At 48.2% G+C, this 26,395-nt stretch overlaps 1 protein-coding gene across 2 annotated transcripts in view; it reads left to right on the forward strand.

The window, feature by feature from the left end:
* The window catches only part of ADAMTS15 (ADAM metallopeptidase with thrombospondin type 1 motif 15), a 30,885-nt gene extending 19,582 nt beyond the window's left edge, over positions 1 to 11,303 (forward strand). For both annotated transcript variants that reach the window (XM_025215002.1, XM_025215001.1), the window contains 5 exons: positions 1,356 to 1,639; positions 2,649 to 2,826; positions 7,534 to 7,715; positions 8,617 to 8,792; positions 9,272 to 11,303. In XM_025215002.1, the coding sequence (XP_025070787.1) occupies positions 1,356 to 1,639; positions 2,649 to 2,826; positions 7,534 to 7,715; positions 8,617 to 8,792; positions 9,272 to 10,052 (1,601 nt within the window). In that variant the 3' untranslated portion in view covers positions 10,053 to 11,303. The remainder of the gene's footprint in view (positions 1 to 1,355; positions 1,640 to 2,648; positions 2,827 to 7,533; positions 7,716 to 8,616; positions 8,793 to 9,271) is intronic.
* The last annotated feature ends 15,092 nt before the right edge of the window (positions 11,304 to 26,395 follow it).

A 26,395-nucleotide genomic window follows, 5' to 3' on the forward strand; every position in this document is an offset into this window, starting at 1 on the left:
TTGGGGCTGGTCCTGCTTTGAGCAAGGGGTTGGACCAGATGACCTCCTGAGGTCCCTTCCAACCCTAACTTCCTATGATTCTTTGAGATAGATATATCTATATCTATTTTTTTTTTTTTTTTGTAGGCACAGAAACCTGCTGCAGGCCCCTGGTCCAAGTCCCTGCCTGATGTGAGGGACAGTAGGATGCTGGGTAGAGGGCCCTCCCATGAGGAGTGCTGTCAGTTGTGCTTTGTGGGTGCATGGCTGAGGAAAGGCAGAGACTGAATGCTCTGAGATGAATCCCAGCCTTGCCTTGCCTCTGTGCACCCTCACTGAGGGGCATTTGGAGGAGAGCGTGGGTGCGGAGGTCAGTCATTGGAGCCAGTAGCGGCCCCTGAAATGGGATCCATGCTTGTTATTGAGTGAGTTCCTCTTTCCTCTGTGCTGTGCTGCTGAAGTTCCTGCTCTCATCCTGCCTTCTCCCAGCTCTGAGTGACCATTTCTGTTTATCCTTCATTGACACCACCCGTAGCAAATGCCCTGGCCTTGCAACTTGGCCACTCTGGATATGAAGGGCGAGAGCAGGTAGAGCTGTGATCCTCCCATGAGGGTGTGGATGTGAGGAGGAAGGCGGGGCTGAGGTCAGAGGGGGCATCTGTAATCCTTACACCAGATGTCTGCGGGCTTGAAGCCATCGGAGAGCTGAGTTGGGACAGCCCTTGGCTCCACAGACTTCAGCAGTTCTCCCTTTCTAAACAGTTTACTTTTAGGCAGCAACAAATCACTTAAACTCTGGAGCCATACAGGGCTTGAAGGCTGCCAGAAGTTATCACTTTCAAGGGACCACATAGCACCTGAGACTAGATCAACTTGGACCTTGTCTAGCTCCACAATGCTGGTTTGTTTGTGGTGTTTTTTTGTTTTTTTTTTGGTAACTCTTTACTTGCCTTGGACCTGATTTAAAGCAGACCTATAAGGCCTCACTGCTTGTACTGTTGGAGCCCCCTGTCCCAAAATGCCCTGGTTGGTCTCCTGGTGTTACTTGGCAGTTCCCGTTGTACTGGAGCTGTTTGCACAGTGAACACTTGTCCCAGTGGGAGGTGGCTGGAAGTTGTGAAAACTACAGATAAAGTTGATTAGACAAAAAAAAAAATCTCATGGCTCCTGCTCAGATATGAATAAATCAGTCAATCCAGCCACAGCTTTGCTTGCCAGCTTCTTGCAGCATTGAGGTCCATGGGTTCTGCAGTGTGATGTGGCTCTCTATTTACCAGCTGTGACTGTTTGTTTGTTTTTCTCCTACAAGAAGATGGATGCGATGGTCATTCTGATTGTATCTCACTGAGCATTTCTCTTCTTTCACTGCCCCACAGGGGATTGCTTGCTGGACCAACCCACCAAGCCCATCCCTCTGCCAGAGGACCTCCCTGGGGCCAGCTACACCCTCAACCAGCAGTGTGAGCTGGCCTTTGGCATCGGCTCCAAGCCTTGCCCCTACATGCAGTATTGCACCAAGCTGTGGTGCACGGGAAAAGCTCGGGGACAGATTGTCTGTCAGACACGCCACTTCCCCTGGGCTGACGGCACCAGCTGTGGAGAGGGAAGGTTCTGCATGAAGGGAGCCTGCGTCGAGAGGCATAACATCAGTAAGTACAGGGTGAGTACCGGCCTGCTCTGTGCTGGGGGGTGTCAGTGGGGAGGCCAAGGCAAGTCACATGAAGGCTGCAGCTTGGGCTGACGAGTGCAATATGGAGCTTGTAGACCTATGTGCACTGAACCCAGATGCAAGCTGGTTTCCCAGAGCTCACTGCAGATGTGGTGGAAAAGAACCTGCCAGATAGTGAGGCTGGGTATGGCACCTACCCTCTCTGATTGCAGTAGCTTGCTCAGCCCCAGGGAGACGTTTTCCAATTGCACCATGTGGCACCAGGCCCAAGAGTGCTGATTTTCATCATCCTGTAACCCATGGAAAGTGATGGTTTCCCTAGAAAGCTCTGCTATGCAGCAGTCATCCTCCACATTGGATAACTATAGTCTCCCTGCAAGGGGCACCCTGGTCTTGGAGGGATCACTTGTAGGCTCAGTTGCCTCATTGCCCAGGCTGAGATGCTCATTATGGTGTTTGTGGTTTGACCTTAAAGAGGCACAAACTCTTCAGGCCACCAAGTTGCTCGCCACTTCCAAGCATTCTCAAGAGCCAGTGATAGAGAACAGAAGGGCCCTACTTTGCATTAGTAACCCCTGAGGTCATTTGTGTCCCTGGCTGTTGCTGTATGAAAAGCAATTGGGGTGGAGAAGGAAGGGAATTAAATGACAAGCTTTTGCCAAGGGTGTCAGATCCTAGCTGCTGCTCGTGTGCTGCAGGGATGGGACTTCTACTGACTGCACTTCTGTTTGAGAACAGGGCTTACTCTTAATGCCATTTTGCTGCTGTTGCTGGTGCCCAGTAGGCGTTTCTTCTGAATGACTATTGTTGGGTGTGACAGCTAGAGAGGATAGAATATTTCCCCCAGGGAAAGACTCTCTGGTCAATCTTGGGTATGTCATGGATCTCTCCTGCTGAGTCTGGTCCACTCTGCTGAGAGCCCAGATATGGCACAACGTGCTGGTTTTGATATTGCTGCAGGGTAAAGGGGCTTTCCTCTTAACATCCCATTTCCTGGCAGGTGGATGGCAACTGGGGGAAGTGGGCACCCTACGGCCAGTGCTCGCGGACCTGTGGCGGAGGAGTCCAGCTGGCCAAGCGCGAATGCAACAATCCAGTGCCTGCCAATGGAGGGAAGTACTGTGAGGGCATCCGTGTCAAGTACCGGTCCTGCAACCTAGATCCATGCTCCGATTCAGGTGAGGCTTCCCGCTGGGAGGGGAAGAACCTGTTCTGGAACTGGTTGATATTAGGATTGTTGGTGAATTGAAAGGGCCTTTAAATAGCACAGGTAAAGAAAACAAGCAGCAACCTGCTCCTGGAACAGCCTCTTGGCAGTGGATTCTCCATTGCATCCATGGTGTGGTGCAGTGCAGCTCAGGGAGATGGAGGGGCACAGTTCAAGCACTCAAATAATGAAATCTCAATCTTCCCAGTTCTTCTGGGATGGAAATTGCATAGAAATCCTCAGTCTTATGGCACTTCTGTCCTGGCTTGTGAAAACTGGTTGATGGGGCTAGAGCAGGAAAATGACTGTATCTGCAAACAGGTGGCTTGAATTGTTAGATATGGAGTTAACTGGTGTATTATTTTATCTGCATCAGTCCACCCACCTGAACTAGTAGTGTGCTCATCCCTACATCCCCTCCAGCCTAACTCCCCCTGGTCTATCAGGGAGTGGTTACATCACTGAGGAATAAAGCTCAGACTGAGAGTCTGTGGTTATTTTTTTTTCCCTGTGCACAGCAGAGCTGAGTGTAGGATGTCAATAATATGGAAAATGTCCCCCCCCAAAATGATCAGCACTTTAAATTCTTGGAATATTTCAAACACTTTAAGCTGAGGGAAAGAAACCATGTTTTTTCAGCAAAAAAGAAATCATCACCATTTCACACAACCAGCTACCTAATGCCACCTCCACAGCTGCTACCTCTTGCAAGGTTTACAGACATTTTAGTTAGACGGAGGTCCTGTTTCCTTTGCTCTGCAGCCCGTGTGCGCTCATTTACCCCTGGGCATTAGTGCAGCATCTTACACCACATACTTAGTTGACGTAAATCAGACTCACTTAGTTAAAGCAGAAAGAGATTAGAGCAGGGGCGGGCAAAATGTGGCCCGCCAGGCCATTGAATCTAGGCCTGTGTGAGTCAACAGCGATCCAATCCGGCCGCTTTGGATGGCCGTGATCCGATCCTGAGCTCGGGACTGGGTTTCTGCCTTGATCTGGCTGAAGCGACTCCGAAGCTGCCTCGGAGATCTGGCCATAGGGTATAATGGGGGAATCAATTAAATATCTATAACTTGGTTGTTTTTTATCTGATTTGGATGAAATTTGCAGGATTGGTAGCCTCTGCTGAGAGCATGAAACCTGCCAAGTTTCAACGAGATCAGTTTGGGGGGAACTGCACCTCAAGCTTCGGAGAAGCAAAACTGGTGCCATGGGTGACACTGCGTGTGTTAAGGCGCAGCGGGGTGACAGCTGCAGGGATGGTGGCCCCTGCTGTGACGCCTGCCAGCTGTGGAGGACATGGGTGCAGGGGGGTCCTGGGGCCCTGCAACCCTAGCTGCTGACAGGCAAAACTCGTGCCAAGACTGTCTCTGTCCTGGGGCAGTTGATTGTCTGTCTTGATTCTTTCCTCTCCTTAGCCTGGTTTTGTAGGTGCTAATTGAGGGCAATTAACTGGCTGCATTAGCTAGGTCCTGTGTATTGAGCTGGTCCCTGAGTGAATCATGATTGATTGGCTGGTAACTGGTAACACAGCAGCTCAGCAGCCAGGCCTGCAGCAGCGTCTCCCCTCCCACCCCAAGACAGACACAGGCAGTACCACAGCACCCATGGCAACAGCTGGTAACTGGTAACACAGCAGCTCAGCAGCCAGGCCTGCAGCAGCGTCTCCCCTCCGGCCCCAAGACAGACAGTCAGTCCCACAGCACCCTTGGCACCAATTTTGTCTGTCAGTAGCTAGGGGTGCAGGGCCCCAGACCCCCCCTGCACCAATCTCCTCCACAGCTGGCAGGCATCATGGCTGCAGCAGGGGCCATCATCCCTGCAGTGTCACCCCGCTGTGCCTTAACACACGCAGTGTCACCCATGGCATCAGTTTTGCTTGTCCCCAGCTTGAGGGGCAGTTCCCCCCCAAACCCCTGGGTTCGTGGCCTCAGCAAGAGCTCCCAGCCTTGCAGTCTTGACCCTGTAACGGCTAGACGTGACAGGAGTTTTGCTTTCAAGAATTTGTGGTGCAGTTCCCCCAAACCCCTGCACCAATCTTCTTGAAACTTGGCAGGCTTCATCCTCTCTGCAGAGTCTACCACCCCTGAATTTCATCCAAATAAGACAAAAAACAATGAAGTTATAGATATTGTTTCCCCATTATACCCTATGGCCGGATCTCCAAGGTGGCTCCAAAGCACTTCAGGAAGCTGAATGAGGCAGCGCTGCGACCCGGACGTGCTACTTCGGACCCCGAAGTGTCCGAAGCTTCTCTGGATCCAAAGCTCTGTCTGAAGCCTCACACAGCCTTAATTCTATCCGGTCCGCAGGGCTCCAAAAAATTTTAGAAAATTAATATTTATCTGTCCCTGGCTGCCTGTCATGCAGCCCTCAATGGCTTGCCAAAACTCAATAAGTGGCCCTCCGCCCGAAATAATTGCCTGCCCCTGGATTAGAGAGTTGTCACCAGCAGAAAACCCGGCACTACCAACCTGATACAAGAGGTCACATTCTGCCAAGGTGTGACTGCACAGCGCTCAAACCTGGAGCACGTCTTTCCTGCACAGGCAACAATGACAATTTGAACTCTCCACCCCTTCCTTCCCATCTCCCCGCCTCCGCCAAAGTAGAAGCCCTGTCCCAAACAGGGAGAAGTGCCAGACACGCCACCAAATTTGCCATGGGCTTTGCTCTTGACTTTCCTTGGAGGAAGATCAGATATTATGCTGATGGGTGATGGGTACTAGCAGTGCCTGAACACCTCCTTTCTGTGCATAAGCATCCTTTCCCTAGCAGGTGGAAGGCAGCATGGGGAAGTGGACGTTGTGGCCACATCCAGACCTGCAGGCATGTGCAGTTTGTGGTGCTGCAAACCTCTTTTTCTGGTGCCACAAGCTGCACACCCAGAATGTTAAAATGCCATGGGGAGAAAACAGCATGGTGCATGCACACAAGAAGAGCATGTGCTAGCAGACTGGGAGACTTAGTTCTCCAGGGAGATATTTAGATTGGACATTAGGAAGAACTTCTTATGTGCTTTGCACTAGGGGAAAATTTTGCTACCAGGAAATCCTGCTACAAAAAACAAAACAGAACAACCCTCCCCCCCCCCCCCCAACAAAACCCACCATGGGGAGAAAACAGCATGGTGCATGCACACAAGAAGAGCATGTGCTAGCAGACTGGGAGACTTAGTTCTCCAGGGAGATATTTAGATTGGACATTAGGAAGAACTTCTTCACAGTTCGAGCGGCCAAGGTCTGGAACGGGCTCCCAAGGGAGGTGGTGCTCTCCCCTACCCTGGGGGTCTTCAAGGGGAGGTTGGATATGCATCTAGCTGGGGTCATCTAGACCCAGCCCTCTTTCCTGCCTATGCAGGGGGTCGGACTCGATGATCTATCGAGGTCCCTTCCGACCCCAACATCTATGAATCTATGCTCTGGCTGCCAGCCAAAGCATTTTCACTCCTCCTTTAGTTGTCACCCAGCTCCTCTAGCATGCTGGGAGCAATGAGGAAAGGGCAGTTTCTCTGAAGTGGGGCAGTTTGCCCCACACCAAGGTGCACATGCAGGGGCATGCACTGTGGCAAAAAGTAGAGGCACAAATTTGTGCCACTATTTTTGCTGCTGCAAGTGCACATCCCTGCATGTGGGGACACCTTGTGTGGCTAGTGTTCGCATATGTGGCAGGGAAGGCGAATGAGGCCTGGCTGAGTGTGGTCTCCTCCTGGAATTGTACAGGGAGACAGCAAGGGCCTGGCTCTCAAGTGAGAGAAACTCTGAGGCCTGATGTGTGCAGCTTGCGTGCAGGTCCATATGGAAAGGCATGTTCAGTGAGCACTTCCTCCACCTCCCCGTGCCAGCTAGCTCAGCTGTCTCTGCACATGCCTCTTATGGTGTGCTGGGGGGAATTGTCTAATTTGCTACAGCTGGTCCCAACCTGGCTTTGTGGATGGGATCCCAAACACAATCTCCACACTGAAGGTATGCAGCTGTGTTGTTTCCTTTGCTTAAGGAGACCAGTTAACTCTTTCTCTGCCCACTCCTGGCCAGGCTCTCTGCACTTCTTCTAATACCCTTCTCTATTGGGTGATTGGCAATAGATGCCTTCTAATTCCTTTCTCTGACATGTACTCTCCTGTGAATCCCAGATGTTTTCAGCAAATGCTGATGTTATCATTGCAGCTGATGCTGTCTTGGCTATGAATGTAGCTTGTGTTTCTCCCATTAGCAGTCCTGTACCATCATTATCCTTCCCCTGGAAACCAATCTCCCTTGTAGTGCATATATTTTGCTAGTGTCCAGAATATCCAAATAATCTGACTTGTTCTCTGAGTCTGCTAAAAGTGGAAAGACAAGTCATATCTCATGAATTGCTGCTCAAAAGATTTCATTTATGTTGGCAACCTCAGACAGGTAGAGAGGCAACCCCCTGCAATTCTGAATAATCTAGCTGGGTCAGGTCATTCGTACATTCAAGGTCAGATTTTTTCATCCCATTTACAGCCATGTACATCAGGAGTGACTCTTCTGAAGTCAGTGGAACAGAACTGAAATAAAATCAGAGCAAGGGATAGGACACTCTGCCCCTGCCCCTCCATGCTCAGATCCCAGGCCTGGGCCCTGCCAGGCAGATGCATTCCAGCTGAGGATGCCCTTCCTGGTGGCATTTCCACATGTGCTTTATTTCCTTCCAGTGCCAGGAAAGAGTTTCCGAGAGGAACAGTGCGAGGCCTTCAATGGCTACAGCCACAGCACCAACCGGCTCACTGCCTCCGTCTCGTGGGTCCCTAAGTACTCAGGAGTTTCGCCTCGAGACAAATGCAAGCTCATATGCAGGGCTAACGGCACAGGTTACTTCTATGTGTTGGCTCCTAAGGTGAGGAGGGGGAGAGCAACTGTATGAGCCATTGGGCTTGAGGGAAGGGAAACAGGAGGCTGCTGTAAATGACTGTGTAAGGAGACTGATAGTTAACTCTGTTAACGAGTAAGGAGAACACGAGTATTACTGTGAAGCCTTCACAGGAAGGCTTTATACTTAGATGGAGTAATTGGGTAACTGGCCTTTGGGATGTTCTCCCTTGGAGGCCACAGGCACCGCTCTGTGCTACTGGGATTCAAGAATGAACAGACAGTTAATCTGGGGAAATGGCACTACTGCGAGGCACTGAGGGGTTGCAAGCCAGAGTCTATGCTGGAGCTGTGCTGAATTTGGTGGAACTGCCAATTTAGACCAGCTTTGGCTCTGGCCCAGGTTTGCAAAGCATGTGAGATTGCACACCTAGGGCACCAGAGCAAGAGCAAAAGGCAAGGAGGCAGCTTTTCATGGGAGCTCAAGCTCACACGCACAGCACTGGGCTGTCTGTCTGAACTGGGATGGGGAATGCAGGGACACCACCAAAGGGTCAATTGGCGCTCTCAACCTGTTCATTTGCAGTGTCCAAGTGTCAGGATTGCTGATTAGGTAGGGAGAGAAGTTGTTCATAGATGTGGTATAAAAGTCATGATTCTGGGTTGTGCCTCTGAGCAGGTGCCAATACAGCCCCAACATGGGGTGAGGACACAGGTGGCTTTATGCCTATTAATGCCTTCTCCATACCAGGTTGATCTAGAGGCAGGCATAACTTGGAGCAGCTCTGGGATGGGTGTACCCTAGCACCCAAAGGTTCCTCCTTGGATGCTGGTGGTACATGCACAGGTGGGATGTGGGGCACTCTTATGTACCTGGGAACCAAATGCCTTGACTGCTAAGACCTCCTCTCCCCCTTGGTGACCTGCAGGTAGTAGATGGGACCCCATGTGCACCCGACTCCACCTCTGTCTGCGTCCAGGGCAAATGCATCAAAGCGGGATGTGATGGGAAGCTGGGCTCCAAGAAGAAGTTTGACAAATGCAGCGTGTGTGGAGGAGACAACAAAAGCTGCAAGAAGGTTTCAGGGTTGTTCACAAAGCCCATGTGAGTGTCTGATAGTCCTGCTTCCCCAACCCCCAGGCTTGTCTTTTAACATGCATTTCAGAAAATGTAGGCCTCATGAAAGGGAGGGACCATTTGCCTCTCGTGCATAAGCAACCGTTAGTGCTAGTGATGGGTGCTGGGTCTTTAGATCCAAGGTCTAGTCTAGCTGACTTAAATCTAGTCTTTTGTGGTGAGGGTGAGACCTGTCTACACTGCAGAATCTTGTCAGCATTGAACCTCAAATGAAGATGCTGGATGACTCGGACTGATGTGGGAGTAGTCACCCTATCGCTTGCACGTCCCTGCACCATACTCAGACCCTGTGGGGAGAAGCTGGAAGGTTTTACTGTAGCTTTCTAATGGAGCTGTGGGGAGCAGCTCAGTCTGCATTTGGTCTGGAGCTTCATCCCCTTGATGAACAAATAACTATTCCCAGCAGTACCGGTGTGGTGCTAACACCCTCTTTCTTTGTCTTACAGGCACGGCTACAACTTTGTGGTGGTCATCCCAGCAGGAGCCTCCAGCATTGACATCAGGCAGCGAGGCTACAAGGGACTGATTAATGATGATAACTACCTAGCTGTGAAGAACGGGCAAGGCAAGTATCTGCTCAATGGGCACTTCATTGTCTCGGCTGTGGAGAGGGACCTGATGGTGAAGGGCAGTGTGCTACGGTACAGCGGGACAGGCACGGCAGTGGAAAGCCTTCAGTCCTTTAAGCCTATCCAGGAGCCTCTGACTGTGGAGGTGCTGTCAGTTGGGAAAATGACTCCCCCCCGGGTGCGTTATTCCTTCTACCTGCCCAAGGAGAGAAAAGATGACAAGTCCTCATACAAGAGTGATGGGAAGAGCCTGCCTGACCTCACCAACAGTGTCCTAAGCCTATCCAACCGCCTGGACATGGGCAGGCCGAGTTACAAACGCCCATCCTACAAGTGGGCAGCTGGAGGCTGGGAGGCCTGTTCCGTCACCTGTGGCAATGGGCTGCAGAAGCGCGCTGTGGACTGCCGTGACTCCTACGGCCACCTGGCCTCTGAGTGTGATGCCACCCAGCGGCCTGTTGACGTCAGGATATGCGGAGACCCCTGCCCCACGTGGGAGGCAGGTCCTTGGTCCCCTTGCTCCAAAACCTGTGGCAGAGGCTTCAAGAGGCGCATGTTGAAGTGCACAGCCCAGGCAGGGCAGCTGTTGCCTCGGGATCGCTGCAATCTCAGGAAGAAACCTCAGGAGCTAGACTTCTGTACCCTGAGGCCCTGCTGACCAGGCTGGTGGCACTTCCAAAGGAGGCATGGTGTCTCTCTAGCTGGAGATCCGTGGCTGAAGGTTGAACAGCAGCTGGGGGAAGGGAGAGGGGGAGCCATCTGAGGTGAGGGGTCTGCTACATAGCACATACCAACAGACAAAGGATTTGTATGTGGGGAGAGAGCACGCATGAGCGAGAGGGGCTCAGCGTGGTTTTGTGGAACAGGTCGCTCGGAGATGGAGTAGGATAAACATCTACCTCGAAGCTGGCAGACTACCCAGACTCCACCACCATCCACCAGATGCTGTAGGCACGAGGAGAAAGGATGAAAGGCAGGGCAAGTCTCCAGGGATGCTGCCTGGGACTGAACCAAGGACAACAGAGGGTGTTCTTATATTGCCATGGCCCAACCTCCCTCTGCTCTTCCCAGGGTCGCCCCTACCCCCCAACTCCCAGAGCACTAGTACTAGACAGGACCAAGTGGAATTACCATTGCAATGCTGACAAATGATAGCGCTTAATGACCAGTGCAGTGACACACTGGGGTGTCTCATGAATCGATGCCTTCAGGGCTTGCTAGCAGTGACTGCAGCCTGGACATGCTGCTGCCCTCCAGACACTTGCAGTGATGTTTTCATGCAGGGCTGCAAGTCCTTTTTTATTTTCATGTTTATGGATCGAACAATGTAGATTTTTATGGTGCTTAACTCCGTATTCTTACTCTCCTTCCTCTCAGTTGGTGCGAACCATGTGTAACTGAGGCAGTTTTGTCATTTCCATTGACTCCTTTTCTAAGACTATGACTTTCTATGGTGCTTCAGGAAGGGTGTGTTGGGGGTGATGAATCTTCAATATAGAACAGGCATGAATTAAAAAAAAAAAAAAAACAAAAAAAACCCCACCAAAAACCTCTTCTGGCCCCATGCTCATTTACACTCTGGTCTTGTAAATGGGCATGAATTGAATTGGCAAGGTCCTGTTCTGCTGCAAGGGCAGCTCAAATGGATCTCTGTGTAGATGAGAATCAGGCCTTGGTTCCAGGAGGCAGTGCTCAGTCGTACTGTTGTGCCCCTCCATAGCACTTCCTCACCTGAGAATTGGCAGCACTGCCAATGGCACATAACTACTAGGACTGGCAGATGCTGAGTCAGTTTTCACAGTGGTGCTCCATGCCATGTGGTGCCCAGGACTAGCCCCCACCCTCTTCCGCTAGAATTTTTTTTTTTTTTTTTTTTTCAGGGTTTAAAAAAAAAAATTAAAAAAAAAAATATATCTATACACACCTAGAGGTGTTATGAGCAGAAATGTAACAGAAATGGCTGTGACTTGTCTCCATCCACCTTTGGGCTGCTTTAGTGTAACGGGGTAACCAGGCTCTTGGTGTTTACTGGGGCGATGAGGAGAGAGGGACCAAGGAAGGCTGCTTGTCTAGAAGAGGGGGCTGCAGAGTGGTCTATCTCATGGGCAAGTCTTCTCCCCTAACTGGCTGTGGTTCTGTCTGTAGATGGTCCTAGTGGCTTTAATGAGACTCCTCGCAGGTGCTATGTCAGCCAAATACTTTGTGCATTGGGGCCTTCGTGCCTTAGTGTCCTACCGTTAAACAAGCACAGGGATCAGGGATGCTTCCTCCTCCTTGCAAAGCACTTTGCAGACCTCTGGTGAAAGGTCCCAGAGAAGCATGCTGTTTGATTGCAACTCGGGCATTGAAATGAAGACCAAAGGCCAGGTTTTTAGGATCATTTGGGCACCTCGGGATGCAGAAGGGTGCCTGCTGGCAATTTCCCAAACACCTCTCTGCCTCTTCAGGTCCCTGGATGTCTTGGAAAGTCTGGCCCCAAGTGCCTTCCACCTTCTTCTAAAGGTGACTGCTGCTTATGGAGCTCCCAGGCTGTGCACAACATTAGTAATCTGTACCCAGTTGTTGCTTGGTGGCTCACTGCCTGGCCTCTAGACTAACACCGCATGGCCCCATCATCACCTTTCTTACTCCAGTGCCTCTTTTTCATTCAGCCCATTGACTACATTTTCATATAACATGATTCTGGAATGAACTTTCCATTAAGAGGCCAGATTCCAAGCTTGGCCACCTTAAAACAGTGCCTACATCTTACTTTTGCCTAAAGCCTGTTTTGCCTGTCAAAATGCTCCTCTGAGCATCTGCGTACAGTATGGTAGGCCTGTGCAAAGTGGCTAGTATTTGCTTCAGATTTGGCTGATTCGGTGGACAGCGATTCAATTCGGCCGAACCTGATTTGGAGATTTGGCTGCTGCTGTCCTGGGGCTTTTCTCAGGGCTTTTTTCTTAAAGGGCCAGAGCTGGCCTTGGAAGGGCTGGGGGAGCAAAGGGGGGGGAGCATCAGGGGGCTTGTTCAGAGCCTCCCCATGCAGCATGAGGCAGTGGGGATCACCCCCCGCCCAGCAGCACCTGGTGAGCACTGGGACTTTCTTTTTAAAAACGCAGGAAACTGGGGCGGGCAGGGGCAGCCATGGGGGGGCTGGTGGAGTGGGCAGGGTCGGGGGGGCTGGCAGGGGTCCCCCCATGGTCCCCTCCCCTGCCGCAGTACTTACTAGCTTAGAGTCAGCTGCAGCTCCCTGCTGCAGCCACCGGGGACTACCTGAATCATCAAAGCTCTCCAAATCTTTTCCGAAGATCCGGACCTTTTAATTGGTTTGCTGATTCAATTTGCATTTGGAGATTCGGCCACCAAATTGGGTCAAATCTCCTCCAAATCGAATCACCACCCAAAGCTTCGCACAGCCCTAGTATTTGGACGTTCTAGCAGAGTTTTGCCAGTGGGGCATTCTCCAGTCCCCACAAACCCTACGCTATCCAGATGGTTCCAGCTGCCGTGGGAAGCTGGGCCAAGCCACATGATCTTACAGCCACATTATGAGATGCTAGCCACATAATTGCAGCCTCTCCACATTTTGTGGGAGAAGATTCATGCCATGATTTTGTTCCATTGTGGTAAGCTGGCATTTTGACATGCCCTTCACTGAGAGAGGCCCCAGCTTTAAAACCCAGGTTTCCAAAGTGAAGTACAATCCCACAACAATTGGAAATCCAGTGGAACTCATAGAATCATAGAAAATGAGAGCTGGAAGGGACCACAGGAGGTTGTTTTAGAGCTCAAAGCAGGATCATCCCTAACTAGATCATCCCACCCAAGGGTTTGTCTAGTTGGGTTTTAAACCTTTAAGCATGGAGAGTCCACAACCTCTCTGGGTAACCTGTTCCAGTGCTTTACTACCCTCCTAGCAAGAGGTTTTTCCTATTATCTAACTTAAACTTCTCTTGTTGCAACTTGAGCCCATTGCTCCTTGTTCTGTCATCTGCCACCACTGAGAACAGTCCAGCTCCATCCTCTTTGGAGCCACCTTTCAGGTAGTTGAAGGCTGCTATTTAGTCTTCCCCTCTCAGTCTTCTCTTCTCCAGACTAAACAAGCCCAGTTCCCTCAGCCTCTTCTCAGAAGTCATGTCCCCCAGCTCCTGAACCATTTTTGTTGCCTTCCGCTGGACTCTCTCCAATTTGTCCATATCCTTTATTAAGTGGGGGGCCCAAAACTGGATGCAGTACTCTAGATATGGCCTCACCAGTGCTGAATAGAGGGGAAGAATCGCTTCCCTTTATCTGCTGGCAATGCTCCTACTAATGCAGCCCAGGATGTCGTTAGTCTTCTTTGCAACAAGGGCACAGTTGGTTTATCTTCAGTTTATTGCCCATTGTAATCCCCAGGTCCTTTTTTGCAGATCTCCTGCTTAGCCAGTTGGTCCCCAGCCTGTCCTAGTGCATGGGATTGTTCCGACCCAAGTGCAGGACTTTGCATGTGTTCTTATCGAACCTCATGAGATTTCTTTTGCTCTAATCCTTCAATTTGTTCAGGTCTCTCTGAATCCTAGCCCTACCTTCCAGCATATCTACTATTCCCCTCTAACTTGGTGTCATCTGCAAACATGCTGAGGGTGCACTCTATGCCACTTTCAGGTCATTGATGGATTCTGATCATTCCTGTTATATTCATTGGGCATTAACAATGTTCTTCCCATAAAGCTAGATTTCAGGACAGGGATCTAGGAATTAGAGTACTGCGATTTCAGATTAAAAACCCCAGGGTATTGTAGGCTGGAGCCTCAGCTGATGTGAACTGGCATAGTTCTGACTTAATTATTCTGACTTTAATGGTGCTCTTCTGATTTACGCCAGCTGAATAGTGGACTCTTCAAGTGCCACTCACTGCTGTAGGTCCATGGTCCTGCACAGAGGCTGTGCAAAATGGACGGGGGACTCCAACTGTGACCCAGTGTTTTAGTCCCTCTTGTTCTATCGGTCTTACTTTAATGTGCCTTTTTTTTAATGGGTCCATATAATTTCTTTTCCCAAGCATTTATTTCACTTTTTTCTTTCCATTGTTTATTGACAGTGACCTCAATGAGAGCATTGGCTTTCAACAGCCCCATAATTTCTCTACTGAAATATGTCATTAGTGGTATCTGTGCAGGGGAGAATGAATCTGAGGAGCAGTTACTAGTTCCAGATGGGGACAAGGATCTCTCCAGGCGAATGATAATGTTTAAGTTGAGGGAGGGAGGATCAGGAGAGAGGAAAGAAAATCCCAGAGGGCAGCCGGACACTGGATGGCCAAATAGTACTATAACAGACTGGAATAGGCACTAGACAGGACAGTGCCTGCATGTAATACATGAAGTTGACTCCTTCCCTGAGTCTTCTCCCCATCTACAAAGAGGGGTATAAGGTGCCAAGAAGGGCAGATAATTTAACTAGGTTTAAGATGGTGTTGGAGATTTGTTTACAAATGGGATTAGAGGTCATGGTTGCCTGTAGTAGCAGGAGGCTGGACCATCAAGTCCCTTCCAGTCCTACATACAGTCCATTTTTTGCTGTTTTCTCTGTGTAGTACATCTTACATGGTGCTTTCATTTGAGTGTACTGTTCTGAGGGGCTGCCCTTTCGTGTCTTTCCAATGAAAAGATGGTTCCCAAAGCCACCGAGCATGGTCATTGCTATTGTTCACTGGGGGACGGGCAGGGGTTTGTTTTTTGTTTTCTGTGGTTCTTTTGCAAAATGTATAGCAGAAGGACGGAAATGCCTATTGTACTGGCTGCTTTGTGTATACCATGTATACTGTACATTGGTCTCTGCTGTTTGTGCATCGATAGCAAACCTGAAATAAAATTGTATTTAAAGTTCTGCCTGTGTGTACTCACATGCATGGACACGCACAAACACACATTTTTTGTCTAATTGGTGACTTCAAAGTGTGGATTTTTAATTGATACAGGCTAGATGCTGATTCCCTGCCTTAGTGCTGAATGGGACCTTCTTCCACAAGGCTGTTGTCTTGATGCTTGTTAACAGGTCAAGATAAACAGGAGGTTTACGTGGAAAAGGCTTTCGGTGAACAGCTGACTGTGAAACAACTTGCCTGGCCCAGGCCATTTGCTTAAACACATTACAGATGTCTTGCCTAATGAACACAACTCCTGCTCTGTTACTCCAGCCTTTCTGGTCACTGCAGTTACTGTCATTACATTGTTTTACTGTACAGCCTGTAGGAGCTCTACCATGGAGCAAGACCCCCTGTGTGCAGGCACTGTATAATATAGTGCAAAAAGACTATTCCTACTGTCTAAATCCCAGACGGGAGACGACAGATATGGGACACTACAAGAAAACAATGAGACCTATTGGTCAGCCTGTGGGACACTGCTGTCATAGGCTGACTGGAGTCAGAGATCACATCTCAATGGCAAATGAGAGCCAGTGGGTAGGATGGGGAAAGACTTGAAAGTCTTACCTTGAAACAACTTAAGTTTGCAATAGAAGAGGGGGAGCCAGTGGAGGGATGCAGGGAGAGAGGACTTGATGTTCAAACCAGTCTGGATGGGAAAGAAGGATGAACCATTAAGTGAGACATGAGATGGGTTTAAGAACATCTCACCCACATTAAGGTCTTAAATACTTGACCTAAAGCTAAAGGAGAGCCTAAATGAGTATGATAAGGCACAATTCATACATTACTGTCGTTAGTTGGATGCATGACTCAAGTCAGCCTTCCTTGAAACTCGGGGAGGTACCTACTTATTTGCATAGGTGTAATGGTTTCCTGCTGTGGTAAGTGAACTTGGCCCAGCAAAGCATTTGAACTTTGAAGTAGTAGAGGAAGATGCAGGGTTGCTCCTACTCCTTACAGCAAGGTGTGAGGAGACGAGCATTAGAAGGGCCCACAGACCACTTGGGCTCCTTAGCACCTATGTGTGGCTCTTCTGTACCAGTTAAGTCTCCCATAAGTATTGGCAAAAGAGGTTTGAAGTAGCCTTGCTCAAGAAGAGTCTAAGGTAAGTCTCAGAGGTTGTATATACTCTAGAGCTCATGTGGGTGAAGAAAGGGTGTGAATTTAAAGTACAACAGCTATTCCTCCTTAGCTGTATGTGGGGGCGCACACTTCTGAACAGGGATTTGCCATCAGTTAGCTTAGTGGATTCACCTAAACTCTTAGCTATTTCTGAATACTTATTCCCAATTGACTCCATGCATAGACAAACCCTAAACTTTGATGGTTTACACATTGCCTCTTCTCCATGAAAGCAATTCCAGATATATAGAGCTGCCAGTGACAGCAAAATTTGGCCCATTTACATTGTTGCTAGGTGCTTGGACAACATCATGCACTCATTCCCTTGCTTGCAGAAAGATTCCCAGCACACCCTTCATGAGTCAGTTCCCACTCCTTAAGTCATATCAGTGCCAATGGTGAGATAAAGCACCAATTCCTTCCGTTTATTGGGACGTGTCTGTGCAGCGAGGACTGATGTCACCTCCAGTTCTCAACAGGGACAGACTGTCCTTTATGTTATTCCTTTCCCCCAAACAAGTAAAGAACTTGACATCTTGATTGTCATGTAATCATTTGGCAAATTTCAAGGCCATCCTCAGTCTCTTTTGGGTGAACTTACTTTGCACAAGGCAAGAAAGCCATATTTCATTACCAGCAAAAACAAAACGACAAGTGCCCTTTTAAGTTAAACACAGAAAGAGATTGATAGCTTAGTCCTCCTTCCATAAAATGTTCAATTTCTGTGCAAGAACATTACGCATTGCAAACAATCCAGCTACAAAAAGCTTTATTAAGAACAGACAGCCAAATCCAACATGCAGAGCCCTGTTGACTCCAATGCAACAACGCTTGTCTACATGAGCCGAGGATGGAGGCTGGACTGTTTACATGGGCTGAGTGTCTCCTGCTGCTTAGCGGGTGAGCGGAAAAGTTTATTTGCAGAGTTGGAGGCATTGATCCTATCCCATAATGGCTGTTTGATTCTTATGATACCAACAACAAAAAATGTATGCATGTGTAATCATTTAGTCTGATAGACACTGGTGGAGTAGAGTGAGCACGTCTCACTGTACCATCTTTGAAAAATCAGAGGAGAGCATAACTACAGTCCCATGTCACTTGTAGAATTGGTAAAAGGTGGAGGTGCCACATAATTCTCATGGATCCCCTATGGATGAGCTTTGTGCTGATAATCTACACAAGCATGATTTTTACTTACATCCCATGGCTCTTCCTTTCAGAACCTATGCAAGGAGAGTTGAGTTCATGTCTTGTCATTAGTCATTGTTAATGGCTAGTGCTCAGCAGCACTCTTCTCAAATGCCCTTGAAAAACATCTAGCGGGATGTCAAAACACCATCTTCACGTGACAGAACAAGAGAGTCAACAATGACTCTATGAAACACCAGGTCATAGGAAAATGATTATGAGCTGATATTTGGTCAGCTCAAAGTTTCTTTGCTCAGTGCCTGTGCAGATGTATTGCCGAAGGAAAGCCATGCAATTGCTTTATGCGTCCAAGACGTATGCTAACAAGTGGGGCAGCATGGGTGACATGCAGTGGTCATATCAAATATCAGACCTGCAGGAATAGGGCATTAACAGAACAAACAATGTTTAAAAAACCAGAGTGTATAATTAGAGGCAGAGGAAAGAGCAGTTCTTTCCCATAGGCAAAAACCTCAACCAGGTGCTTTAGCTCACCCCCAACATACGGGGCTGGGGCTGAAACGCTATAGGGTAGTGAGCTGAAGAGCAGATTCTCAGTACGGGGCCCAGTGGAATTAGGTGATGACTGATACTAGCTGAGGATGTGGTCTTGCAAACTGAAATCACTGAGGGTTCAGGGGTCCTGTCCCCTGCATGATTGGGTCTTTTAGCTCCAAAACTTGATTCTCATGTCCCTGATCCCACTGAAAAACCTCCACCTGTCCACACAATTGGACAGTTACTTCCAGTCTTCTCTGGAGCACATCACACTCGTGTCAATGTGGACTTCAGTAAAATCAGACTGTGCTTAGGTCAGTCAGATCCCAGATTTCTAATGCCGTGAACTGTTTTCTTTCCTATCTGGTGTGCTGCTTTAGCATTTAGTGTTTTTTTGTCGGCACTAGAAGATTTTTTAAACTCCTTTTTTAAACAGAAAGGGAGCGAGCCTTCTTCTAGATTAATAAGGTGTCATTCACTGGAATACAAGACTAAAGCAAGTTGTCTGGGTTGGCACACCAGCCTTAATATTAACCAGCCACATAAATGGAAGCTTAATGTCTTGGATTACTTGGAGGGAACTGTCACAAATCCACTGGATGCTGGTCAGGGTGCTTGCACCGCCAATGGCACTGGGACACAGCAAGTGGATGAATGAAGCCAAGTTGCTGTGGCTTCTGGTGGCAGGAAGAGATCAGCTGTTTCTCTACCACGGAGCCTTGGCCATTGCTGTACTGGCACAGCTATGTTGGCATTGCCCCTTTGTGGTAAGATGGTGTGTGCCAGTATTTCTGCTAGTGTAACCACACCACTTTGCTGAGTAACGTAAGCAAGCCAACAAAAACTCTCTTCTGTAAGCAGCATTGATCCACACCATGTGTTTTTTCTGTACAGCTACACTGAGCAGGGGTTGGGATCCGTTTGCACCTCCAGCTGACATAGCTGTAGCAGCAGGACTGGGAATGTAAGTAGTGCTAATCCCTCCGCAGCAGCCACAGGGAGGCAGTGGCATGCAGGGAAGCCAATTGTTTGTGCTCCCCCTGCCATTCATTCACCGCCAGTCAAAGTGAGGACCAAGCATGGCCAACCTACGGTCTTCCGACTTTGAGAGGAAATGGTGAATATTTGGCCCATTTGAACAGCAAGAACCATAGGAGGCAATGTATTTGTTCAGCATCCACAACTCAGCTGTGCGTGATTCTGCACTTGGTTGGCATCTGTGGCATGCCCGGTGCTGTGTGCACTGGGGGTCCCTGTAAAGCCCTGAGAGTAATGAGAGGGTTGCATGGGAAAGAGCTGCTCTGGGAAGACTTTGCTTTATTCGACATGGGCTGGGTGCAGGGGCAACAGCAAGGACATTTCCTTTGACTCAGCAGTTTCCATGCTTCAATGACCAGCTGCCGGGCCCTGCAGCACAGCCAGGTGTTAATCATTGCCCTGCGAGCATTGTGTCTTCTGACCTCCCCTGTGCTCAGGCCAAGAGTTTTATTTTGATACAGGGCAGAGGAACATGAGCTCTAACTGAGGAGGGAAAGGACACGTGCAATCTCTCCAATGAAGTGGGCACAGGCTGGTGCCATGTTGGATGGGAAAGCTTCAGTGACCCCCCCAGGGGACAGCGGGAAGTGGTGTATTTAGCCCTTCCTTCCGGGTCAGTCCCAAGCAGTGCGAAGGTCCTATGCTTTTGGAGGCACTGCCTTTCCCAGGAGGCAGAAATGGGAAGTCTAGATCATTTGTGACTATTTAAAAGCCTGTGGCAGCCCCAAGAAAGATGATTTTGGGGTTAAAGCGCTGGTGTGGGACTCCCTCTACTACTTGTGTAGCGCAATGAACAGCCCCATGCACCCTCATAAGAAAGGCTGGATGAAGTGACTGCTACTTCACTATGTATCAAGGTTTACTAATCTCTCTGGCTAAAAGGTACTGTGCAAATATCATTTCCTTATCAACTAACAACAGTGGAACCTCTTGTTCCCATTGTTCCTCACCAAGGTCGGTGTGACCTTGTGGCTTTGTTCCACTGCTCCGACTGGGAACTGGCTATCGCACACACAGAAGCATTTCCGTGCTGGCCCAGCTCTAAGTGAACATTTCTGGGTTTAAATTCCCACTTAGGATACAGTTGTTCTCGTGAGCTGCCAGTAGCACGGCCCAGCTGTGCCAACAGCAGGGTGCTGCTGGGCGGCTCTCAAACACTTGGCATGGATGAATAGCTCTCACAAACCTCATTGGACCATGTTTGCTTTCAAAGGGCGGTTGTTTCACAAAGGACCTGTTCACCTCACTAAAGACCCCAGGCAGGAATTATTAGTGGCAATGAAAAATAAAAAGCCAACTCTTGCTCTAAGTGCATGAAGTTCTTTGGGGATGAGCCGAAAGCACGACGTCCCTGACTCCAAGTGGGTCAGAGCGTGGAGACAACCCACGGCAGTCCATGAGCCTCAGCTTCCTTAACACCCCTGTCCGTTGGCAGGAGCTCCATAGTCAGCACTAGCATTCAAGAAGTAGAGGCAGCCAGTCCAGGGCAGGGGATCCAAGAAACCCACCTAGACAGGTGTAAGGACCAATATGAAGGTGTAGACATCCCTAGTACCACGCAGCTGCAGGTACTGGGGTGCAGCTGCATGTAGTTCTGGCTTTAGGAGTAGTGCTAGTTCCAAGCAAATGGATACTTTCCTCTGCTTGAGATTGGCTCTGAATTAGTCTTTAACTATGGAGTTAATTAATAGGTTATATATATTATATATATATAAAAGGTCAACGTCAAATCATAAACCTGAAGAACATGAACTATGGAAATGAAACCTTTTTGACCTACCCAAAACAGATTTTTTTCTTTCAGGCTTCAACTTTTTGTCCCAATTTGTGAAGAGAAAACATTTTTAATTCCCCAAAGTTCTCCAGGAACGGGGATGTGGTTTTCTCTCCAGCGTGGAGACAGGTTTTTACTTTGTTGTTTAAATCGCTGGCTGGCTACTTTAATTAAACTTTGTTGTAAGGCGGGGGGCTTTTACACTGCTGGATAACCATAACTGGCAGGGCACCCAGAAGTGGAAACAGGTGTCTTTATTCATATGTAAATCTAGCAACACAAAGAAAAACCGTTGTTCCTAAAACATAATGATAGATCACCTCTCCAAATTAAGAACACATCTACATGGTTAGAGTCAATGGAGCAGTAGGCCAGAGCCCAGACAGCCTCACTGTGTATTTTACCCCATCACCAGTGTATCCAGCTACATCATAACCATTGAACACATCTCTTCTCACAACCCCCCTGTGAGGTAGGGATGTGCCGTTATCCCTATTTTATAGAAGGGATATTGGGGCACAGAGGAACAAAGGGAATTAACAAGGTCATTTAGGCGGAGCATTGAACACTGACCTCCCACTTTCAGGTCAGTCCTCTACCACAAAAGGAATCCTTCCCTTCCCGGTATCCAACATGTTACTCAAGAACAGCACCTTAGTTATCCTGTATGGGTGGGATTTTCAAAGTCATCCAAACCTTCTAGACATACACATGTACATTCAGGAATCTCAATGAACTCTGGATCCCAGCACAGGGGATCAGATCTCTCTCCACTTAAACTAGTTGTTTTATGGGAAGTGAATGGGGTAGGAATGCAGAATTGGTGATGTGAGCCCAAGTGGTATTTGGCTTGGGTTGGTAGTAACAGAAAAGTGTCTTCATCAGAGGTATGTTCAACAGCCGGTAAGAAGTGAGCACCCAGCATGCAGGTGCCGCCAGCGCTTAGGTATCGCCAGTCACTAATTACCACCCTCCATGCCCTGTTCTTCCCAGCAAGGAGTGAACAGGCCACAAAACCCTATTTCTGTCTGTGGGGCAGCGTGAGGCCCCGTGCCTGTCATTACGTGAACTTTCTAGTCTCTGGGGCTGGCATTTTGATGTGTCCTGTGAGCGCCAACTTCCTTAATCCACGCTGGGTTTTGAGGGGAGCGGGATGGGTATGTTGCTCTCTGCCAAAATCAACAGATTTTGTGCTCCAAGTGTATCCCTGGTGTAACCCAAAGTCAATGGGGGAAGATGGCTGGGTTGGTTTCACACTAAATGCCTTTTAAAATTACGTCCTACGCCTGGGACCAAGAGGAATTTTGCTTGTTTTCCTTTGTGCTGAACTGAAACATAAGAAGCTGGAAAAAAAAAAAAGCAAAAAAATAAAAAAGCAAGGTACCTTAAATGTGTTGTCGGGAGGAAAAACCTTGCTGAACAATGCTAAGAATCCTGCCTGGTGTTTCTTTTCTGTCAGAGACTCTAGCTCTGACTGAGATATGGCTTCGGCTCAGCTTGTCGAGGCTGGGTTCCTCGTACTTTTTTTGCCAAAAGACAAAAGCAAAAACAGACGTAGATTAAACTAATGGGCCTAATTTGTAACACATGTGGTGTGCAACGCCACTCCCAAGAGGAAAGCAGCTGTGAAGGATGGCTCGTTGCTCTGCATGAGCTGTGTCTAGCATCAGGTAACAGAAACAGCAGAATGTAGCCGGGGATGACACCAAAAGCCAACGAATGGTTGGTTTGCAATGTGATACCAGGGATCCTGGTTTTCTCTGATAAAAAAAAAAATCCCCACTTTTCAGATTAAAAAAGTAACTCCAAATCCACATATTTCTGTGATTAAAATGAAACACCGCTATATATATATCTATATATTAGTGGCATTTCATTTTACTCATGGAAAAATGTGCATTTTGGGTTACTTTTCTTAATCCAAAAATTGGGGATTTTTTTTTTTTAATCAGAGAAAACCAGGATCCCTGCTGATAACTAATTTTCCTTTCCAATGACTGATTCGCTGTAGGCTTGCACCACTGTAATCGCCTTATCTGCCTATCGCATGTCACCCATCAGTTGACCTCAGAATTAGTTTCCTGGCTTGTCTGTTGGATTATTATAAAGCAGGGGCGGGCAATTATTTTGGGCAGAGGGCCGCTTACTGAGTTTTGGCAAGCCATTGAGGGTCGCATGATAGGCAGCCAGGGGCAGATAAATATTAATTTTCTAAACTTTTTAGGGGCCCCGTGGTCCAGATAGAATGGCCTAGTGGGCCGCATCCAGCCCCTGGGCCACATTTTGCCCACCCCTGTTATATAGTCTTTGTATACCTATATATTTTAATTGCAACCCCAATTTGAGAGAAAGCAGCTGAAGTTAATTCTCTGGTTCTGCAGAAGAGCAAGGAGCAAACTGGTGATACCTTTCTCCTTAATAAAGGAGATGTGCCTTTCAGGGAGATGGGGAGTGATTGCTCCACCCCATGGGAGGATCTGTGTGTGGGGCAGCTGGTGTAAAAGGAGTGGCTGCAGGGCATCTGAGTAGATGGAAGTCAATATAGGGTACTAGGTATATGCGGGTTCAGCCTTGTAACAAGTGTGAAGAGCCCTATGAGGCCATTCTGAAAGTCCTGCATAGCGTACAGTAGGATGGACTGGAAAGGGAGGTTGGCAGATAGTCCTTGATGCAATAGATCTTACCTGTGGTAGCTGAGTGCCAGTGATGTGCAATACGGGAACCAGTAGTTCCTGCAGCAGCAGTCCCAGTGTAACAGCCCAGGGCAAGATCTGGGGGGAAGGATGCACGTGCACTCATGTGTGGAAACTCAGCAAAGCAACATCCTGCGATTCGACTGAGAGGCGATTTATAGCATTTTGATTGCGATGGCACAAGGATTAGTCTGACAGCTAGAGCATAATGTTAACATGGGGGCAGGAAGCTCCAACAGGCAGGAAATACCTCACCCTTACACACTGCTTTCACCCCCAGCTGAACGGAGGGAGATATCTGAGGCACAGAGTGGTGGTTTGACTTCCCTATGGCCATAGGGACAGCAGGTCAGTGGTAAACCAGAAGACCAAATCAATCCCCATCCAATGTCCTACTGATAGCACTGACACATCCTTGAGAGAAGCTATTTCCTTTTTCACATCCTCATGAGAAAGTATTTAGCAAACTTCATCAGAGTCTGACAGGCTGCACTGTGAGCATCTCTGCTACGGCCTCAAACTTGCAACCTCTGGGCTGTCAACCAAGCACCTTAGTGCCCACCCCACCCCATGCTAAAAGAGTGCAGTACAGATTGCAATTGCCATGAAAGTAGCCTTTAGTCAGAAGTGGTCAAATTTTAAATTTCTGACCTAGTCGAAGGGAGTTGTGCCATCATGCAGTTAGCCAAACTGAAGACAGAAGAGACATGGGGAAAATTGCTCCCCATGCTGCAGGAGTTAATTGTCCCTTTCCTCCCATGGAAACATCTTCAGTGTATCCCAGCAAGGTTCATCCACTGACAAATTACCTGCCCTGAACCCTTTTTTTCAGGAGAGCTGGAACCAAATGACAAAAGCAAGGTCTGAATCTGAACTCCACTCACTCCACATTAAGGGCAGGTTAGATCTGGGAGTGTATCTCAGATCCCTCAGAGAGCACATTTTTGTGGTAAGGGGAGCCAGATAGTTTCTTTTACCCGATTATGACCTTTGCCAGCTGCTGCTGTTTTCTTGCCCCAGGGCTGATTTCATGGGACAGCATATATTTCCTGGGCATGTGTATAGCAAGCAAAACATTCACAATTCAGGAAAGTCTTTCCTCACTCTACACCAGTCTTGACTATGTCATCCATTACTTGGTCCAAGCAATCTCCAGATGTATATTAATAAAGGAAGGCTTTAGTGCCACATTTTGCATATCTTGGAGATGGATATCAATAACCTTTACAGGAAATATCATAGAAGTGGAGTGGGGCACTCTGGTCCGTAACAGATTAATCCAGACTGGGCTTCCTACATAATCAACCAGACTCCCCTAGCCAAGAAGCTGACATGCTCTCACAAGTATTTTTTTAGAGCCACCCAATTATACAACATAATCTTTGCCAAATTTGTCCAGCCAATTCTAATCTGGCAACTGAGCCTAAGAGATTCATGGCAAGCCTGCTTTCATTTTTTTGTGATTTGGTGGAATGGGGAATATAAGGTGAATTGGTGGAATATTTTGTAGTAGCCTTGTATGGGCTGGAGATAAATGCTGAGATCTCCATCAATCATATACTATTAAGACATAATCCTTAAAGAACTGGTGGCAGAAGAAAGCAGAGTGGTCTCCTTTTCTGAGATCCATGTCAGCAGTTCTGATGAAAGATCAAAAATGAACTGAGTAAATCAGGCAGCTGTTAAAGATTATAGTCCTTAATTAGTTAAATCCTTTGGAAATTGCAGCCTTGGGGTGAGTACTTTCCAAAGGAACCCTGAGAAGACACTCCTCTTCCATTTAGTGTAATTAACATCAAGCCCAGTCAGGAGAGCATGCAAGGCTGGGGGACTCAGGGATGGGAAGTCATTTTGCTCGATTCTTTATTTTTGAACCATTTTTATTCTTGTAAATAAATGTGGAGCTGATGAAAGGTGCTGGGTTGGCAGCCCGGGAAATGTGAGCCCCCAAGGCAAAACAATTGTACCTTACAACAGCACATACAATCACTGATTATGGGTAATTATAGACAATTGTGAAAGCTGCAGCCCCAGCAACAGCTGCTCTTTGCTGTGCCTTGAAACGTGGCTCTTGGTAGGGTTTTGCAGAGTTTAGAAGGGAGCATTTTCCACACTCATGGGGACCACAACGAAAAGTCCCAGGTTGCACCATTTCAAAGGAGGGATCCTTTAGCTAGAACATCAGATTAAGATGCATGTGGCCTTGGTTCTCCTAGCCCTGCCACAGATATAATGTATGACCCTGGGCAAAACGCTTGATCCCTCTGTGCCCCAGTTTCTTCTGCTGAAAAAGGGAGATTGCACTTCTCTACCATGAGGGTATGCTGCAAGGATGAAATCAATTCATGCTTGTACCCTACTCAAAAACCAGGTGCAAGAATTGTCAGGAAGAATGTGGGCAGGGATCCCCGCTAACTACTTAGATGTGCAACTTCCCTAGCTACCTAGCTAGGGGTCTCCTGAGCTCTGGTTCAGCTCTCCAACCTTTGCTTTGTATGTACACATGTAATTCTTTGCACATGCAATGAGCCACTGTGTGTGGCCATAACCATGGAGAATAGCTAAGGGCAGTGATGAATACAAAGACTGCTACACCCAGGCTTTTAATACTTGGAGCCAGAATCCAAATGGCATCATCAAATGAGATGGCCAAAGCCTGCCTGCTACCACCACGGAGAGCAAACCTGTCTCTCTGCCCACTGCCACGACTCATCTGGGTGGATTTTTTATTTTCAGCAACCGGAGCGCAGTATTGAAGCTCAAGGGACCTGTTCTTCCTGCATCACTCTTTC

This window comes from Alligator sinensis, unplaced genomic scaffold (genome assembly GCF_000455745.1).
Source record: "Alligator sinensis unplaced genomic scaffold, ASM45574v1 scaffold1496_1, whole genome shotgun sequence".
In the NCBI taxonomy this organism is placed as follows: domain Eukaryota; kingdom Metazoa; phylum Chordata; order Crocodylia; family Alligatoridae; genus Alligator; species Alligator sinensis.